We start from the raw sequence: 20032 nt of genomic DNA, 5'->3' as shown, positions 1-20032 counted from the left end.
GGAGCAGAGAGGAAGAGATACACCTTGGCCACAGACTGTGGCTAGCCTCTGGCGAACCTGAAGGCCATGGCCCTATCTGTTCTCCACTTGCCCTGCTGGACTGGACCCTGCTCTAAGATTAAAAAACTCAGTCTATGATTATCAAAGACTCCTTTGATACCCCTTCCTTCTTTGTGGTTAATGTATGACTTGGTGTGATTTTGAAGGAGATGGGACCATAAATCTGGGGAGTGATGTCATCTAGCTTCTCGCCTGGGAGCTGCCAGACCAACTACCGAGTTCCGAGGAGAGAGGAGAGCAGGGGGCCCACAGTCAGGACCACAGCTAGGTTGGAAGACCCTCACCTTGCTTCCTTGCTCTGGGGGCTATCAGGACTTCCAAGCAACACCCCAGTGGGGGCCTCACATTGATACTGTCATCTGGTGGCTATGAAGGCCCCTTTACCTCCCTCTCCTGCTGTCACTTCCACTATAGCTGCATATACTCTATGAATCTGCACGATGTCCCAAGGGTAGTCACCCTAGGACCATCGGGAGATATCTGGACCTCCTGAGCCAGCACTTGTGTCTTTTCCTTTGTGTATCTGCAGTAGAATGGGACAGTAGTCAAAGGTCACAGGAACCTGTGCCTGCACTGGGTGTGGTTTAGTGCTGGGATAGGCACCCTTGACTTCTGTTCCTCACCTCTACCAGAGTCTTGGTCTTGCTCTGGCAGGGAGATAAAAAAGGGAAAGGAAGGAGAGAAGGCTAAGAAGCTGCAAATCCTGGAGACAAAGAGGAAGCCCTGAGCCCCCTACCCCCACCTCCAGCCTAGATAACAAGTTCGCTTCCTATTTCTAAAACAGAAACTTGAGCACTTGGGGCTAAGCAGCACCAGCTTCCCTGAAAGGAGTAGGGACTGGGTAGGCAGCTGCAGATATATCTGAGATGGGGAGAGGCTGCCGGGAGCATAGAATACAGACTGAGGGCACACCTGCTGTCTAGCCAAAGACAAGGGCTCCTGGAGCCCAGGCTGGCCTTGATTTTTAATCTTCCTGCCCCTCCCCCCCCTTTTTTTTTTCTTTTTGAGACAGGATCTTTCTATGTAACCCTGACTGCCTCAGAATTCACTATGTAGACTAGACTGAACTTATTACACAGATATACATCTGCCTCTTCTTCCTGACTGCTGGAATACCTCCTTATCTGAGGTTGTTTTATTGGTTTACAGAATAGTGACTTGAGCCGGGTGTGGTGGCATACACTTTTAATCCCAGCACTCAGGAGGCAGAGGCAGGCAGATTTCTGAGTTTGAGGCCAGCCTGGTCTACAAAGTGAGTTCCAGGACAGCCAGGGCTATACAGAGAAACCCTGCCTTGAACTCCCCCCCCCCCCCCAAAAAAAAAGTGGCTTGACCTGGGCATAGTGGCTCAGTCCCATACTAGAACTTGGGATGCTGAGACAGAAAGAGCCTGGTTTATGGGATCTTGTCTCAAAACACAATAAGTTAAAGCTGGCCAAGGTGAGTGAAAAACAGGAGGAGCCTCTGTAGTAGCTCTGGGGACAGAGCAGAGGTGACTTTTCAACTCCACCCAGTCAGAGGCAGACAGGCAGGCAGGCAGGCTTTCTGTTCTTCACTTTAGAGTTGTCTTCTCCCCAGGCACCTGCACATTCTATCTCAGCCTGGAATTCCTGTCATACCTCACACAGTTTGCTCCGGGCAGCCAGCCTCCACAGAAAGGCAGGGTCCCTATGCCTCCTGTGCACTTTTTCTTGCACGTTCCTTGCATCTAGCACCTCATGTGTGGCTGGAGGCTCAGGGGGAGCAGCCTCCCTCAAAGTCATCTTCAGCTTCTTTTCCTCTGGGGCGTTAAGTGTGCCATCAATTTTCTGAAGTTAGGCTTTGGACTGCAATCCCTCAGAGCAGGGTGGAACATGCCTGCCTTTAAGTCCACAAGTGGATAAGCAGAGGCAGGCAGAGCTCTGAGACCTGCTTGGTCTACATAGTGAGTTCCAAGGCTAGAGAGAGAAACTGTCAAAGACAAATGACTGAAGATATTCTGTCAAACATGCAAGGATGAAGGCTTCTCTTGTTCTTGCTTATTAGCCCAGGAGTGAGTGAGTGAGTGAGTGAGTGAGTGAGTGAGTGGCTGTGAGTGAACATTAAATATGAAAGCACAGATACTGATTTTTTTGAGCCAGGGCTGTCCTGGACTCTCTTTTTAGAGGAAGGATCTGCCTGAGGGATCTCACAGAGATCTGACTGACTCTGCCTTCCTCGTGCTTGGATTGAAAGGGTGCGCTGCAGCCAGACGTGGTGGCACATGCCTTTAATCCCAGCACTTGGGAGGCAGAGGCAGGCGAATTTCTGAGTTCGAGGCCAGAACAGAGTGAGTTCCAGGACAGCCAGGGCTATACAGAGAAACCCTGTCTCGGGGATTAAAAAAAAGAAAGGGTGTGACGCCACGCAGGACCTCACCTCTATATTTGTATCAACTGCACCATCTACCACACTTTTCTACCCATGACCATTCCCTAATGAGCATCAGATCGAATCCAAACTTGCTCCCTCTACACGTTTCCTGATCTGTTTGTAGAGAAGGGACACTGTCTTTCTGTAGGCTGGATTCCTAGAAGTGGGAATGCTAGGTCATAGAGCAATTTTAAAAATTTTAACAAATACTGCCAAATTACTTTCCAGAAAAAGACGAAGCTGCTGGCAGCTGCAGCAGGCAAGGTGCGAACGCCTATCTTCACACATTCCAATTCATAGCTGGCACTGGCTGTGGTCAAATTCCAGGTTTCCCTGTACCTGTGTGTGTGTGTGTGGGGGGGCACGGGGCACGGGGAGAGAGACTGTTTCGATGTGTTGGATCTGATTAATGAGCTTAATTTTGACTGGTGCTTCCTCCACCCCCAGTTTGCCTGCCGGTGGTGAGTAGTTCTTTGTGGGTGCGGTGGTAGAAACCGGTCCCCCAAGAAAAGGGACAGGGGATGAGGATTTGGAGATTCAAAAATAAGTCTCTAGGAACTAAATGTCTTGAATCTTTCAGGGTCTGGGTCCAAGGGTCTTGGCTGTGTTCCTCAGAGCCCGCCCAAGGTCAGAACACCGTGGGTGCTTTCCGGGCGGGACCTCAGCCAGACTGCGCCTCTGGTGTTGCACCAAGAACACCCAGGAGATGCCCGCAGGCACCTTGAGGAAGGTCGGCGGCTCTGTGGCTCTGAGGATATCGCCTGGATGTGGTGTTTGGATGCTGTACCCAATGTTAAAAACCTGGACTCTCACCATGACCCTCTCTACAACGCAGTCAGCCTGAGGAGAAAGGAGGGAGGAGGCAAGGAAGGCAGGAGCCTCAAGTGCCATCTGGCTTCCCAGACTCAGTTTTCTGCCCCCAGGCAGTGTTTGTGAAGCAGGTCTAGGATATCTATGGCTCTGGGGTTTCGTCTTAGGGATCCTGTGCGAGCACCACCGGGGTGGCCAAACTGCGCAGCGGGGTCGAGACTTGGGGACCGCTGGGGTGGGCCGCTGGGGGTGTCAAGGGCTGCTGCCTCGGACAAAGCGGCGGCACCACCCCAAAGCGCGGACCAATGGAATGAATGGGCTATAAATAGCCACCAATGGGAGGCCGGCGACGCGCCCCTTAAGAGCTCAGGGAGCAGCGAGCAGCCGTCGTTCTTCTGCGCTGCGCCAGGAGCTGCAAGCACAGGCATCCATCGCCCCTGCTCCGTCCGGCATCCCGGTGAGCGGGTCCAAGGGCCAGGGGTATAGTCCTGCGGGGCTCTACGCGGTGGGGTGCGGGACCGGGGCATCACGCGCAGCCTCGCTGCCGGGAGCGCGCATCGGACCCGCCGGGTAACTTGGGATGCGCTGGACTCAGACGATGCAGACCTCGCTGACCTTGGTGGCGTCCAGGGAAAGCCTCGGGGGTCCCGAGTGGTTTGCAGGTCCCTGGCGGCCCGTGTGTAAATCTCTTCTGACCCCGCTCTTCCCCGCAGCCCGCTGCCGCCGCCATGCCCTTCTCCAACAGCCATAATACGCAGAAGCTGCGCTTCCCGGCCGAGGATGAATTCCCTGATCTGAGCAGCCACAACAACCATATGGCCAAGGTGCTGACCCCGGAGCTGTATGCCGAGCTCCGTGCCAAGTGCACGCCGAGCGGCTTTACTTTGGACGACGCCATTCAGACTGGCGTAGACAATCCGGGTATGCACACCCCTGTAGCGTCAGGCTTCCGCCTCCCCAAGAAGCCCCCGGGGCAAGGATCCCACTGCTCTTCCCTGAACCTTCGGCGGGCTGGGGTCCCCTGGTCCCCTCTCGGCGCTTAGCCTTAAGGGCCTCGGCTTGCTCCTGCCTGACGGTGACGTCACTGTCGCCGCGCCCCTCCTCCAGGCCACCCGTACATCATGACAGTGGGTGCAGTGGCGGGCGACGAGGAGAGTTACGACGTATTCAAGGACCTCTTCGACCCCATTATTGAGGAGCGGCACGGCGGCTACCAGCCCAGTGATGAGCACAAGACCGACCTCAACCCAGACAACCTGCAGGTGCGGGGAGTCAGGGTCCGGGCGTGCTGGGGAGAGGGGTCTCTGCGCTCACTCAGGCCACCACCTTGTATTCCCAGGGTGGCGATGACCTGGACCCCAACTACGTGCTGAGCTCGCGAGTGCGCACTGGCCGCAGCATCCGCGGCTTCTGTCTCCCCCCGCACTGCAGCCGCGGGGAGCGCCGCGCCATCGAGAAGCTGGCAGTAGAAGGTAGGGGTCGGGTAACAGCCGCCAGAGCTGCTGCGCTCTTCTCTGCGCGCGCGTTCCCACTGGGGACTGAGGGTCGAAGACCCACCTTCGCCCGCGGGGAAACACTGCTGCAGGCGGGGCGGCGGGCTTGCTCGCCCGCCCACCCTCTCCTTGAACTCTGCACTCCGCAGCTCTGTCCAGCCTAGATGGCGACCTGTCTGGCAGGTACTACGCGCTCAAGAGCATGACTGAGGCGGAGCAGCAGCAGCTCATTGACGACCACTTCCTCTTCGACAAGCCTGTGTCGCCTCTGCTGCTGGCCTCCGGCATGGCCCGCGACTGGCCGGATGCTCGCGGCATATGGTACGAGCCCAATCCCCCCAGTCCCCAGAAGTTGGGGCCTGCCCTGAATTCCTAGTTTGTGCAGTGCCTCCCTCCGCCCAGGTGACCTTGGTTCTGCGGATGACTGTGGTCCTTGCGCTGCGGGAGGCCGCAGTCTCCAGGGACTCAAGGGTGGTGACCAGTCTCTTTGGCGTCTGTTCTCCGCCCTCCTCCTGGGAGCCGGCGCTTCTTGTTTTCTCTCCACCTTCTCACCCCCTTATTCCGCCGGGATCTTGCCAGGTGCCAATGACGCAAAAGCCTCCGCACCGGGTCCGGGCAGGGCTCCTACCCCTGCAGACTGAGCGGGCGGAGGCGTGCTTCCTCTGGTGGGATGCTCTGGAGGCTCCAGACCCTTGCGGGCCACAGAGCACATGACTGGTGATTGAGATGTATATGAGCTGCCTGGGTCTCCCTGCCTTCCTCCACTGTTGCTGGGATTGGCGTCTTGGTGACAGCTCACATTCCAGCACTCGGGAAGCATTTTGTTTGAGGTCACCCACCTATAGTGTCTTTCTTGGGTGTGATCTAAGGCCACATTCTGGCAGGAACTCCAGCCTGACTATACCCCTCCTCTAGGCACAATGACAATAAGACTTTCCTGGTATGGATTAATGAGGAGGACCACCTGCGGGTCATCTCCATGCAGAAGGGGGGCAACATGAAAGAAGTGTTCACCCGATTCTGCACCGGCCTCACTCAGGTCAGGCCTGGGCCTTCCTCACTAGGGGGGTTGGTGCTAGGGAGGGATGGGGGCAGATCAGAGCCCACATCTCCCACGGTCCGTAGGGCTTCGGCCAGACTTCCTTCTCTTAACTCTCCCTTCTCCACCTTCAGATCGAAACTCTCTTCAAGTCCAAGAACTATGAGTTCATGTGGAATCCTCACCTGGGCTACATCCTCACATGCCCATCCAACCTGGGCACCGGACTGCGGGCAGGTGTGCATATCAAGCTGCCCCACCTGGGGAAGCACGAGAAGTTCTCGGAGGTGCTCAAGCGGCTGCGGCTCCAGAAGCGAGGCACAGGTGAGGGGGCAGAAGGCACAGGTGAGGGGGCAGAAGGTGCAGGTGTCCTCAGCCCCGCTGACCTGCCCATGTCCCACCGCAGGTGGCGTGGACACCGCTGCTGTCGGTGGGGTGTTTGATGTCTCCAACGCTGACCGCCTGGGCTTCTCGGAGGTGGAACTGGTGCAGATGGTGGTGGACGGAGTGAAACTGCTCATTGAGATGGAGCAACGGCTCGAGCAGGGTCAGGCGATCGATGACCTCATGCCGGCCCAGAAGTGAAGCCTGGCCCTCGCCACCATCAGGCTGCCGCTTCCTAACTTATTACCCGGGCAGTGCCCGCCATGCATCCTTGATGTTTGCCGCCTGGCGGCTGAGCCCTTAGCCTCGCTGTAGAGACTTCTGTCGCCCTGGGTAGAGTTTATTTTTTTGATGGCTAAGCTGTTGCTGACACTGAAAATAAACTAGGGTTTGGCCTGCCCTATGTCTGTCTGAGTGTTGCTTCTCCTTTCCTAGGGACAGTCATGTGCGTGCCTGCGCGTGTGTGCGTGCTGGCCTTCTGTGTCATCTCACCTAGCAGATGAAACATGAGCTGTAGAAGATACAGGGCAGAGAGGGAGGGAGGCTCTGAGTCCAGCCTGAGCATCTAAGGACATCTGTGCTTGCAGGGTGGAGCCTAGCGTTTCCTTAGCCCCAGCCATCTAAAGGAGTCCGAAGCTTGACATCTGCCCCAGTTTCTTTCTGCCGTCTTCCTGGCAGCCTGAAGAGCCATAGTTTACCTCCTCACTTCCTCCCCCTCCAGCCTCCAACCCGTACTCCAGTTCCTAAATAATCCTCTCCCTGCTTCCTCCAGCTTCCGTCCTCCTCGGGTTGAGGTGCCACCTCCTCATCCCTCCACCCACCCAGCTCTCTAGTCCCATCCAGACTTTTGTCCTGTCCCGTCCCGCTCATTTGCAGCTTCCTCTCTGGGGCCCTAGTGGTTGGGAGGAGGCAACCCTCTGCTTCCACTCTGAGCTTTTATGCCACGTCATCTAGGAGAGGGAACAGAAGTTAGGGGCTCTGTCGTGGCCCGTCCCTGTCTGTGGACAGGTCAAAGGGGAGGTACCCCAAGGCTCACATCAGGGCTCCTGGGCACAAACGAAGCTTGGCTGCCTTCATGGCGGCTTATCCTGGTTGGGTCTCATGAAAAGATCTGGCCCACATTTGAAAGCCGAGAAAGGAAAAAACAGCAGCCAGGGGCTGGGACTACAGTTCCCCGCCCCCACAGCGACTCTTCCAAGAGGACAGTCTTGTGCTGCCACCTGCTGGACAGGCTCATCACAGGCTTACCTGGTCAACCCAGACGACATACTCAGGAGACAGGGAGGCAAGGTTGATCTATGAGCTACAGAGGTGCATTCTGTCTGGTGTTTGCTTCAACGGCCAGACTCCAGCTATGGGCTCGTCTAGGTGGTGTCTAGGCTGGGGAAACTAGTTGAGTACTGACCTCTGTAGCATGCTGTTTGAATGCACCTCACTGCCGGTGGGCTGGACATAGGACAGGGCAGGTTCCCTAGAAGCACAAAAGGGTCAAGAGATCTCTGCATCTCTCCTTAGTGTCCAGGGATAGCACTCAATCCTGCCTTCGGTCTCCTCAGATGTCCTAAAAAGTTTGCAGCTAGCACTCCTGTCAGAAGGACCTGGGGTCCACACTAGACCATTCCCTCAGCTTTAAGTCATCCAGCCACACTGTAGATTTCAGTCTGGTGGCAAAAAGCAGCCCTCCTGCCTTCCTTTAGGAAGGCAGAGGCGAGCAGGGCTCTGAGCTCAAGGCCAGCCTGGTCTATAGAGCAAGTTTCAGGACAGACAGAACTCCAAAGAAAAGCCCTGCCTTGAAAAACTAGGGGGAAAATGCCTTTCAAACCATCTCCACCAACAAAGTTAATGAGTCTCTGAAGGGACGATACAGACTCTAAGAGAGGGACAGTAGGCACAGAGAGATATGTATGCCCTAAACTCCCCATGTCTGCTGTTAAGACACCAAAAAGACCTAAGAAAAGAAGGCAGGACACAGGACCCCTGTAACGGGTGAGGGTTTTCTATCTTCCTATAGGTGCCTCAGGTCTGTGAAGTTCAGTCTTGGAATACCACCTTCCCGCCACCTGAGCCCAGAGTGTTCTGCTGGCTCAGGCCCCTTAACGCCAGCAAGGTCAGGGCCAGCTAACTTGATGTGGCTAGGCCTACGCACAGCACTGTGTGGTACTTCCCCATCCAAACCCCAAGGATCCAGAGAGCTGCAGCCTGAAACCCCACTCTACTTACGCAGGATCCAGAGGGCAGAACCTAGCCTAGAAAGGATGTTTCCCCCAGGCAGTGAATCTGATGAGCATCTTGAACCAGCCACTCGGGCACCGGCACAGCTGAGCCCCTTTGGGGCTTGTGCTTCCGGGTTGAGCTGTGTCCTGGACACAGGCACTTCCTGGCCTCTGTGTAGGCTCAGAAACTCAGGACTCTACTAGGCTCTGAGTTCCTACCCCAGTCTCACCCAGACAGAAGAATCTTGTTGTGTTCCCTCGGCTGTGTTGCATGCCACTCTCCTGTGCTCGGTAGATCTCCGGGACTTATGGAAGTCCAGACAGCCCTGCTCTTCCTCTAGATCTGAGATTCAAACGAGTGTGTTGAGCTTGGCTTTCGTGGGAGTGGTTGCAGAGATGGAAGGGGCTGTGCTCACTGGGAACAGGAATGGAAACACATCTCCCTGGGACAGGCTGGCCACCCTGATTTCTTGCTGGGAGCAGCCAGAGAAGGATTTCACCCTGGAGCCACCTACATTGGGTGGCCCAATGATAGAGGCGGGTGTTCTGTCCACTAAGATATCAACCCACCATACTAACAAAGCCCCCAGCTCTCACCCTGGTGCCGGTAGAATTTCCAGATGCTGACCCAGGAAGACCACTATCTAAAGAAATAACAAGGAACGACAGCTCCTTAGAGAAGGAAAGAACTGGTCAGGACCATTTACCTGGAGAAAAAAAAAAAAGAAAAAAGAAAAAGCTTGGCCAACCCCACCCCTCCTACTTCGTGCAAGCAAACTTCACACTCAGTGCTATGAAGACAGGCTGAGGAAGCCAAGAAGCAAGCCTGGGTTATAAAACAGCTCGCGCTAAGATCCCAGATTATGTATGGAAAAACCCCAGAACAGTCTGGCTGTGGGTGGGAACAGGTGATTTCCCTCTTTATACTTCGCTTTCCGAGTTTCTTCCAGTGAACATGTATTGCTTATATAAGGCAATGGTTTTGGCCATGTTGAGGGTCGAACTCGGCTCGGCGCATGCTAGGAACGAAGCTCAACCACTAAGCTGCACTTGCGGTCCTCCCCAGGTACCGGAGGAGGAAACTGAAATCCTCCTGCCTCCACCGACCGGCGGCTGGGATAATGGATGTGTACTACCTCACCCTGTTTCTGCAGTGTAGTCTTTAGGATTAAACCAAGGGCTCTGAGCTAGTTAGCGCTTGGCTGGCTGAGCTACAGCCTCGGCCCTGTCCCAGTCAAATTGGAAATAGTTTTCTTTTTTCTTCTTCTATTTATAGGAATTTAATGTGTTGCAGCTGGTGGGAGCACTGAGGGAGTAGCAAGCAGGCATCCACTGGCACCCTCTCCTATTATGGGGAAACTGAGGCTCACATAGAAAAGCCTAACGCAGGCATGGGTTGATTCTTCTGCTCTTTTAACTTGTGGGGCTCTTCAGGGCCGGGTCCAGCTTCTCCCAATAGTAGCTTAGAAGGCTGCAATTGCCTGCAGGCTTCCTTACACAGCACTTCTATTTCTGACCCAGCCTGGTACTTAACAAACCTCCCAGATGCCGGAGGCAGCTAGACACTGTACCCACAGGCATGCAAGTTAAGATAACTTTCCCACTGGCCAAAAGGTGAGTCAACGACAAAGGACAAAGGTGTCGGGGGGACAGCCTAGGGAAGCAAGGCTTTTCAGTGGGCTGGGGTTCGAGCCTGCATCCTGCAGCTTCCCACAGTCTCATCATGCCCTAATACCTTACTCTGCTTTGCTAAGGACACCGGGGTTCAGGCGTCCTGACCACCACACCTCGGCAGGTACACTCCCCACTTGAACAACAGCTGGGTATGGTGGCACAGCCCTTTAACAGGACGGAAGCAGGACTAGCAGGGATTAGGATTTGGGATTAGGATTAGCAGGATTAGCAGCCCTCCGGCCAAGTTTTAAGGTACTGATGATGGCTTAAGGTCCCCTGGTGGCCACTCTGCCGTAGCTACAAAGTTTTGGTGCTTAGTTTAGTGACAAGACAAGTGACATTCAAGCAGCCACCTTGGGATGTCAAGACAAGGCCATCCTGCAGAAAACAGGTGGAGCTCCTGTGCTTGTATCGCTAGGTCCTAATGGAAACTTGTGTGGAACCTAAATCACTCCTGGGGAAGGGATGAACCGGGACTGTGGTCCAACTCTCTTAACAGCAGCCTCTCTGCAGAGCAGAGCGGAACGTGGGTCAGCGGGGTTGGAATGCGGGTGGAACGAAGGGTAACCTGGCTCTGGCTTTATCCACACAGAGGATGACTCACTCACTGTGTTGTCTGATGGAAGTGTCAGGCTGTCTGGTAGCTTGTGTCTAGGCTCAGGCTGGGCTCCATTTTGCAAATTCTACCATGTGTATACCAGCAAAGGTGGTACTGCTACAGTGGTTTTACACTGCTGCTGCAGTCTTGGTTCACTGTTCTCTTGAGCCTGTGTTCTTGGTCAGTTTTTCAACCTGGAGCTGTTCACCATGCCAAGATTGTTCCAAACCAAACCACCCAACCAAAAAACAAACAAACAAAAAAACCCCAAACCAAACCAAAACCAAACCGAGTGTGGTGGTGCACACTTCAAAACCCAGCACTTGGGAGGCAGAAGCAGGCAGATCTCTGAGTCTGAGGCCAGTCTGGTCTACAGAGAGAGAGTTCCAGGACAGCCAAGGCTACAGAAAAGCCCTTTCTCAGAAAAACAAACAACAAACAAACAAACAAACAAACAAAAGGAGAAACCGGAACCAAATGTATCCCACTGAAAGTAAAGCATAGCAGTCAGGTGCTTGGACCACTCCCTCCCCAGCCCTGCATACACGAGGGGCTTGGCTACACCAGATGCCCAGATTTAAAAACAGCTCGTCCCATCAGGCCTGCAGCTGTTGACTCTGGCTTGACAAGGACCACCTGTGTTGCTGCCTCACCCTGTCCTTAGCCCTGCAGACAGAAAGGAGGGGCCAGGCATTGCTTTTCTCTGGCCTCCAGTCAAGGATTATATGACTTTGCGTTTTTAGCCAAGTCCCAGTATTTGCCTAAGTTCATTAATGACATTCCAGTCAGTAATGCAACCCCGAGAGTGTATGGTACACTTACAGCCACTAGAGTACAAGGACTTAGAGCTGCTCAAGGCTACAAGGCAGGTTCCCTAGGGCTTACTGAATGGGGGAGGGGTGTGGCCGTGGGCTGGGGCTCAGACTTGGGAGAGCTGAGCTGTATGTCCAAGAGTCTGGCCTGGAATGGGGCCCCCTGAGGCTGGAGGGGATGCTCTGGGGGTTCCTCTGCTTAGGACTGTCTGCTACTTCCCTGGATGTGTCTGCTGGTAGCTCCCGGGGGAGGCAAGCCAGCGCAGATCCTGCTCTAGAAGACATGGCGGAGGCAGGCTGCATGTCAGGTCCTTCTTCCAGATCCATGGTGCAAGCCATGCCGAGGCTTACCTGAAGAGCTAGGGCACTCCTTGCTGAAGTACCGAGAAGAGAGCGGCTAAGAGAACCGCATCGTCATCTCACAGACGTCACTGAGAACTTGCTGGTGTCGTGGCCCCACATGGCATGAGTGGGAGACAGCTGGGCTGTGTGCAGCTTGTCTTCCCACTTCCTGTAGACTCATTACATCTTCTCTGCCTTCATCCTGAAGGTGCGACCCCTTGGCCTCCTACAGTGTCCCTTTCAGCCTGGAAACCGAGCTTCACAACAGTAGCGGAGTTTACCTAGCCTTTACTCAGTTTTGTATGTCTAGGATCAACACAAGGTCCTGCGGGATAGCACCTTCCTTTAGCCACCTTCCGTTTAAACATCAATAAACAGATACGCCTTTGACTGGCAAAGGGCATGGAGCAGTTAACGAACAGAAGCAAAGACTCCATTTTTTAAAAATTTCTGACTTTAATCTTCAGTACTTGAGTCCTGATGACTCAAAGGTTCCCAAGAGAGAAGTCTCTGGGGCAGTTCAGGAAGTAGCTGTCTACTAGGAAAAGGCAGTTGTTGTTCAGCTCCCAGAGTCCCTCCCTGCACAAGGCTGGGGCCCCCAACACAGAGGGAGTGCCAGAAAGTGTGGGAGAGAGCTTAGCTCTGGAGGGTGGAGGGGGCCCGGTGTGACAGAGCAGGGTCTGCACAAGGCCAGAGTCAGGGCAAGAACTGTAGCATCACTTGCTCCTTCCGTTTATTTATTTTTCTTTTTTATTGTTTTTGAGACAGTTGCTCTGTGTAGCCCTGGCTGTCCTGGAACTCACTTTGTAGACCAGGCTGGCTTCGAACTTAGAAATCCACCTGCCTCTGCCTCCCAAGTGCTGGGATTAAAGGCGTGCATCAAAGATTTATTATTATACATAAGTACACTTCAGATGCACCAGAAGAGGGCGTCAGATCCCAACAGGTGGTTGTGAGCACCATGTGGTTGCTGGGATTTGAACTCAGAACTTTCAGAAGAGCAGTCAGTGCTCTTACCCACTGAGCCATCTCACCAGCCCTGGCTTATTCTTTATTAAAAACTCAGCACTTTTGACCATGTGATTCTGGCTTTAGAGTCAAGAGGAGAAGGAGACTACGGAGACAATTGATGCTGGTTAGCTGGAGCTAAGAAATTAGTGATGATTAAGAAGAGACCAGCAGCCGGGCGTGGTGGCGCACGCCTTTAATCCCAGCACTCGGGAGGCAGAGGCAGCCGGATTTCTGAGTTCGAGGCCAGCCTGGTCTACAAAGTGAGTGCCAGGACAGCCAGGGCTACACAGAGAAACCCTGTCTCGAAAAAACCAAAAAAAAAAAAAAAAAAAAAAAGAAGAGACCAGCATCAAGCCGGGCGGTGGCACACATTTGGGAGGCAGAGGCAGGCAGATTTCTGGGTTCAAGGCCAGCCCGGTCTACAAAGTGAGTTCCAGGACAGCCAGGGCTACACAGAGAAACTCTGTCTCAGAAAAAAAAAACAAAAAAAGAGAGAGAGAAAGACTAGCATCATTGAGGTGAAATCTTCTGGGAAGAATTTTCTGAGAGCACAAAGAAGCTGTGTTCCAGAGACAGCCAAGGTTGTACCTCGCGCTGCGCTGCAGCTGTACTTGGTAATGTGTAAGATACCCAGGTATCTAAGTTACCCAGGTAACTGAGTCACCCAGGTATCTAAGACACAATAAACAAGGTAGGAAGGTAACGACTGCTCTTACCCAGCTGTGAGCCAGAGGAATGGGCAGCTGACAAGGTGGACCTATGGTGGCAACAATGGCACAAACGTTGCTCGAGATATTCTTTTTGTTCTTTGTTTGTTTTTGTTTTTCTAGACAGGGTTTCTCTGTGTAGCCCTGGCTGTCCTGGAACTCACTTTGTAGACCAGGCTGGCCTCAAACTCAGAAATCTACCTGCCTCTACCTCCCAAGTGCTGGGATTAAAGGCGTACGCCACCACGCCCGGCTGAGATATTCTTAAAATTAAGCCAGGTGTGGTGGTGGCGCATGCTTTCAATTCCAGCACTCAGAAGACAGAGGCAGGAAGATTTGAGTTTGAAGCAAACATGCTCAACATAATAAAACTGTCTCAAAATAAAAGGCAAACCGTAACAACAAAATAGCCAAAAGTACAGGCAGGGGAGTGGAAGGCAAAGTGATAGATAGTCCCGTCTCACACCCTGGATCTACTCCCAGCCTAACCTCTGGGTCTCCACTCATTCTGTCCTACAGGAAGGGCTCTGATGGCTGGAAATCAATACATTAGATGGGTTAACTGTCTGTCTGGAGAGGTGCAGCCACAGGGGAGGGTGGGAGTTGGGTAGGGGCAAGGACTCAGGTCTCAGCCACCAAGGATGCCCTGCCCTTTCCAGACAGCTAAAACTTTGTTAATGTAAGAAGGAACCAAATTGAAGTCATTTTTAATTAAACTTCCATTTTGAACAGGGGTCAAATAAAGGTTAAGTTCCCAAGACACCCCCCCCCCCCCCGGGAACTGACACTCCGGTTGGACAGTTGAGATGTTACTGATGCTCTGCAGGTCACCACACCACAGTTGAATAACCCAACCAATGGGAACAGGGTTAAGTGTTCCACAAAGACTTGTTCCTAAGAAGTCCCGTGCACTTAGACCTGATGGGTGGCATAACTTGGCATGGACATTTAGGATTTCAGGCCTAAAACCTGTACCACTCTGGCTCTGGGTTGGAGTTCAGCTCTGCAGTCTATTCTGTGGCCCTGATTGATAAGTCGCTGCCTGAATACAGTAGCCTGTGTCATCTGCTTAACTACTTACTAGGATGAGCATTCAAAGATGCACTCAGTTCCCAAGTCTGTGTTGCTGTCCCTGACTGGGCAGGTTTTGCTGCCTAATTCAAATGAGAATCTTGCTTTCCTGGACTCTTGGGCCTGCTTAGGGTGTTTGGTTGGTTTTCTGGACCCCAAGAATCCGGTGGCTGCCTATGCTTCTTAGAGGCAGTTATTCATTTGACCATAACTTAAAATGCATCCACATGGCAAACAAAACAAAATCCACGAGTGTTTGCATTCACACAGAAAGTGGCCATGCTGATCAGGGCACATGGCAGGCTCCTAGCACCCCATATAGAGCCGGAGAAGCAGTTAGCAAGAGCCAGTTCTTTTTTCCTTTGCTTTGGCTCTGGCTAGCTTGGAACTTGTTATGTTGGCCAGGCTGGCCTCAACTCAGACATCTACCCACCTCTGCCTCCCAAGTGCTGAGATTAGAGTTGTGCCCCACCACACCCAGCATGAGCCCTTTTTGACAGACATCTGTATGGGTTCTGTGGGCCATCCCCTGACTGGATTTCTATAGGATTCTTTGAGACAGAGCCTCACTAGGTAGTCTTGGTTGTTCAAGACCTACAGAGATCCACCTACTGTGGTCTCCAAGTGCTTCGATGAAAGGCATGTCACCATACCCGGTTTAGGGCAGGATTGGACCAACAGCTGGTCATAATTCCTAAAGAAGAGCCCAGCAGCTCTGCCTTGATAAGGAAAGTTATATATGGCTGGCTGTCTAGCAAAGATACAGTGGCCTAGAGCATCCATGTGCGTAATCTACATGCAGGGTTCAAGAGAAGCCCATGCATACCTGGACAGTACCCATTCTTCTGGGGCCCTTTCAAGGATCCTTTAAAGTTTAAAGGGATCAGGCCAAAAGGCTGGAGAGTCTCTGCTTAGCAGGGCACAGCTACAGCAGCACATCTCTCTAGAGGCCTTGAATCCAGGGAGTAAAAGGCAGCAAGACTCCAGGGTCATAGGGCAAGCAGCTCCCAGCTGCTGGAGCCTTCCTTCTGCTGTACTGCTGTCTGGCCACTTCTCAACAGTGTCAGGACTGTATTCCAGCTCTCCTCAGGCTCTGTCTACCTGCTGAAGGTCCTGGCATCTCTCCTCCTCCTTTAGCCACTTCCAAACCTGCTCTGATCTCCCTTCCCACCGCACTCCTGCTGCTGCCTGCCGTTCCCACCAGGCACTGTCCCTTCTCTCTCTCACCCACCCCAGACCCATCACAGGGCTCATGTGGCTGTCTCTCACTGGGAGTGCCTCCAGCTAACCTCTGCTAGGCTTTCCTGGCTTGATCTCGCTCTCCTTTGGCCATGCTCATCATTCTCCATCCTTTCGCAGGTCCTGGAGACCCCGTCCTCCAGACTCCCCAGCTGCTCTGCAGTGGACGGCACACTGTTTCCCACTGAAGTCCTCGCCCCGACTATCCTGGAACCCTCACTTTTAAATACATGTAAATGTGGTGTGTGTGTGTGTGCCCATGAAAGCTGTTAAGTGCTGGATCTCCTGGACCTAGAGTTCAGGTGTTTGTGAGCCACCATATGTGGATGCTGCAGTTAAACCCCGGCCCTTGGCACACGTAGCATACACTCCTAGCCACTCAGCAATCCCTCCAGCTACTAAGTTCTGACTTCTTGTTATTGACTGACTGCTGGAATGTACGTTTCGAGGTCTCTGGTCTATGGTTTTATTCACCCACGGTGTCTTTTTTTTTTTTTTTTTTTTTTTTGGTTTTTTTCGAGACAGGGTTTCTCTGTGTAGCCCTGGCTGTCCTGGCACTCACTTTGTAGACCAGGCTGGCCTCGAACTCAGAAATCCGGCTGCCTCTGCCTCCCAAGTGCTGGGATTAAAGGCGCGAGCCACCACGTCTGGCTTTTTTTTGGACGAGTGTGCTTTGACCACAGCAGACAAGACAACAAATAGCTGTGACTTAAGTGCTAGTCCAGACTTCATGCCCTAGGTAACAACCACCTAGAACAGCACTCTAGATGTGACAACTTCTTCGTGACATTACACTGTTAAACTGAGTGTCAAGTTCATTACCCTTGCCCCCCCATATCTGAGCATGTAGGTGTTGGGGAGAAGCTGTAGGTCGGGTTCTTTGTGAATCACAGGGAGGGCGAGGATTATCAGGCACCATGTAAAGAAAAACCACCTCAGTGAGGACTGAGCAGCCACCCCCACCCTCAGGGACCAGGAGGGCTGGGAGACAGCGTGCTTGAGATCTAAGTGCTGGGCTCTGTACAGAGCCCGCAGTGCTCCAAGCTTCACACACATCCTATGCCGCTACTCAGCCCAATGGGAGGCAGCAGCATGCTTCGGGTCTGTCTTAGGCTGAGACCTCAATAGAGCAGTAGGAGACAGTGCAAGGTTTTACTGAGAAAAAGTGAATTTTTAATTATCTTGTGAATCTACTTAGAAAAACACACACAAGCAATGTTCACAACTATAAATTTAAACCTTTTGCACTAAAAAAAAAAAAAAAAAAAAAGCAAAAAAAAAAATCACGAAACAAACACAAAACCACAGGCATGAACTGTAAACCTGTATTAATTATCAACTAGTCTTAAGGTTAATTCTTAGCAGTAATTCAGTATTTTCCTTCTTGGCAATTGTACTGTTTTAGCACCAAATGATCTCCCACAGAGGTACTAGTAAAGCTGGCTGCCAGTGTGAGGAGCCGCTTCCAACACAGCGCTCCCCACACGTCATCCACTCACACCACACAAGGAGCCGCGTGCAGATGCTGTTACACTCTGACTCCCAGGGCAATGGAAACAAGACAGAGGCACGGGGTCACAGACTTTAATGTAGTGCATTCGTAGAGAAGGCCAGCCTTCGCTCCCAGGCGCGCTCGCTTTCATCCTCAGACTTTAATGTCATGATTTAGAAGATGCAGACGTTATTGCCTAAATATTACTCTATACATTTCCATCAGTGCTCTGGAAAACACCTTAAATTGCTACTTAATTTACACCATAATTACTGGGTTACAGCTTTAGCTCATTGGCAATTTTGGAAGCAATATTTTTGAAAGCTATGGATGTCCCTGATATCCGCTTAAACCGGACTCCATTCAGAGACAGTCTTGGCAGCTTACAGACTTCCATTTCCCACTGTACCAGGTTCTCTGCGTGCCCGTCGCCATGGACACAGAAGAGCAGGAAGCGCTCCCTCTGCTCGTAGTCGCAGTTATTGGCGTCCAGCACCTTGCGGATCTCCCGCATCATGTCACTGGGGTCCATAGAGCTCGTGGTCTTCATGCTCCAAGTGAAACGCAGGGAGCGGGGCTTGGCCTCTCTGTTCTCATCCTTCTGCTCCGAAGACACATTGCGACTGAAATGCACAGGGCAGTGTATGAGTTTTCATTTACTGGAAAAAGAACCTTAGTATTATTATTATTTTTTTAACCTTAGCTAGTTATCAATTCCTTCAGCTCAAGTGACAACTGATCCCATGCACAGCCCATTTACCAGAGGCGTACACCTGTATCTCCAACCCCTAAACATAAAGGATGCACACAAAATTCTACCTGGCTGCAAAACGTCCAGGAGCCATTCTGTACTGGAAACCTTTGAAATCAGGCTAAAGAGAGTCCCCACCTGTGCTTAGGGTGGGTGCAGACCAGCACCCTTCTGCTCTAACACACACAACCCCTCTATTACTAATAGCACGCTTGCCACAAGTGCCACAGAAACCAGTGCTCAAAGGCTGACTCAGTGTCCCCAACTTGGGGCTCCTGTCCCTCGGTCAGATGCTGAGTGCACAGGTAGGCCATCCGACCTCTGTCACCACCATCTACCTCACCTACTGTTTCTCTCCTTGTTACAGATCTAATTTCACCACTGGAAATATCAAGGTCATGTTCCCTGGCTATCAGTTGCTCAGAAGGCTGAGAAGGAAGGATCACAGGAGCCACGAGCTTGAGGGACCTGAACGACAGTGAGGCCCATCTCGAAATGGGCAAACGGAGCACTACAGACACCCACAACTTAGATGATCTCATTTTAATGAAACAGGGAAAAATGAAATGCTACCGCTCGCTTGTCTGTGGAGAACTGAAATGACTGGTTTGCACAAGGTGAGGGCTCAGAGCACAGTTCAATTGCTACCTTAGATACTTCACAGCTTACAGAGGCAAGCACAAGCCTGGCAACATTCTTGGGATCTGGAAACCTTACGTGAGGAGGCAGACGCAGCACAAAAAAAATGATATTCGTGGTAACGAGAAACAGGTTTGAGCTGTTGCTTGCTTCGCTTCCTCCCTTCCTTCCTTCCAGGGTCTCATGGAGCTCACTCTTGGCCTTGAACCACTGGCCGCCTGCTGTACTTGCCAAGTGTAGAGACTCTAGGTATGTGCCACCATGACTGTTTGTTCTGAACAGAGACGATGGCACAAATGCAGAGGTAGGAAAGTGCAGACTGTACTTAAGACCCAGCAGACTAGACCAGAGTGACACCCAAAAGCGCTGGCCTAGCTTACAGAGCACTTGCACGGCAAGCCTTGCTTGCTCTATCTAGGAGGCAGGTTCCAGCACCGCCTTCCTACTGTGGATGGGGCGATACAGAGCTGGAAAGGCAGAGCTTGCTCTGCGCCGGCAGGGACAGGCCTTGGGGAGACTACCTGCTCACCTCAACCCTACCTTAAAGACTACACAGTGCTCGGCCTCACAGAGACAAGCAGTGGGTGTCAAGGAAGATTTTCACGGGAACCACAGTGTCTCACCACAGCCTGTACTGGGAAGAATAGGAGGAGGCCTATCATACAGACATGGACTCCCTGAGTCTATCTGTGATTCCAGATGCACACAATGAGAGCTACACAAAACCAAAAAGCAGGCAAACAACCTCTATAATCATCATTTAAAAAGAAACGCCATCTCAGCCCTCCTGACCTTACCCAAGGCATCAGAGACAACTGGGAACCGAGGGGGCTTAGGAAGGCGCTCCTGGCACACTGCTGCCCTCTTATGGCTGCTGGGGCAAAAAGCAGTCTCCTAGGTCCAGCAAGCAGAGCCAGCAGCCCCAAGAACATTCCAGAACCAGAACCCCAACACAGTGCCAGGCCCATTATACTTGAATGAGTCAGCAGGAAACAGCATTGGTCATCCCTGACATGACAATGACGTAGGTAAGTACTTAAAATATTTGAAGTAAAAGTCTTCCCTCACCTTGAGCCCTCATATCTCCCGTTCCTCTCATATTCAGTTGGAAGTCTCAATGGACAGAACGTAGAAGCAAAGGAAAGTGGGAAAGAGAAAAGAAATCTTACAAACTGGTATACAACCACTGTACATCAACAAAAACATTACACAGTGAATAAGTCTAGGCATTTTTCAGTTTCTGCGGAACTAATTTAACCTCCTCCTCCGTGTGGTGTGGCTCAGTTGGTGCTATGTTCTAGTGAGG

General features: G+C 52.3%; 2 protein-coding genes across 11 annotated transcripts in view; one reads left to right on the top strand and one right to left on the bottom strand.

Annotated features, from left to right (window-relative positions):
• Positions 1-3611: 3611 nt before the first annotated feature.
• On the top strand, positions 3612-6580 carry Ckb (creatine kinase B). The gene is made up of 8 exons (XM_021178835.2): positions 3612-3718; positions 3975-4182; positions 4369-4523; positions 4601-4733; positions 4904-5075; positions 5670-5793; positions 5928-6117; positions 6200-6580. Exons 2-8 carry the CDS (start codon positions 3990-3992, stop codon positions 6376-6378), a joined length of 1146 nt encoding a protein of 381 aa, XP_021034494.1. The 5' UTR covers positions 3612-3718; positions 3975-3989; the 3' UTR covers positions 6379-6580.
• A 10832-nt stretch (positions 6581-17412) lies between these two features.
• Mark3 (microtubule affinity regulating kinase 3) overlaps positions 17413-20032 on the bottom strand; it is an 87705-nt gene continuing 85085 nt past the window's right edge. For 7 of the 10 annotated variants that reach the window (XM_029484375.2, XM_029484373.2, XM_029484374.2 and 4 more), the window contains 2 exons: positions 19795-19839; positions 17413-17959 (listed from right to left, as the gene is read on the bottom strand). In XM_029484375.2, coding sequence (XP_029340235.1) covers positions 17614-17959; positions 19795-19839 — 391 coding nt within the window. In that variant the 3' untranslated portion in view covers positions 17413-17613. The remainder of the gene's footprint in view (positions 17960-19794; positions 19840-20032) is intronic. The other 3 variants (XM_029484376.2, XM_021178543.3, XM_021178542.3) reach the window with 1 other exon arrangement.

Source organism: Mus caroli, unplaced genomic scaffold, assembly GCF_978045245.1.
Source record: "Mus caroli unplaced genomic scaffold, Mus_caroli_1 scaffold_14, whole genome shotgun sequence".
NCBI lineage: Eukaryota > Metazoa > Chordata > Mammalia > Rodentia > Muridae > Mus > Mus caroli.
The sequence above is the reverse complement of the archived record's forward strand: the minus strand, read 5'-3'. Positions and strand labels throughout refer to the sequence as shown.

Coding starts and splice junctions, on each gene's coding strand:
- Ckb (XM_021178835.2), top strand. CDS start 3,990: ATGCCCTTCTCCAACAGCCATAATACGCAGAAGCTGCGCTTCCCGGCC. Junction 4,734..4,903: donor CGAGAAGCTGGCAGTAGAAG/GTAGGGGTCGGG, acceptor TGCACTCCGCAG/CTCTGTCCAGCCTAGATGGC. Junction 5,794..5,927: donor TCTGCACCGGCCTCACTCAG/GTCAGGCCTGGG, acceptor CTCCACCTTCAG/ATCGAAACTCTCTTCAAGTC.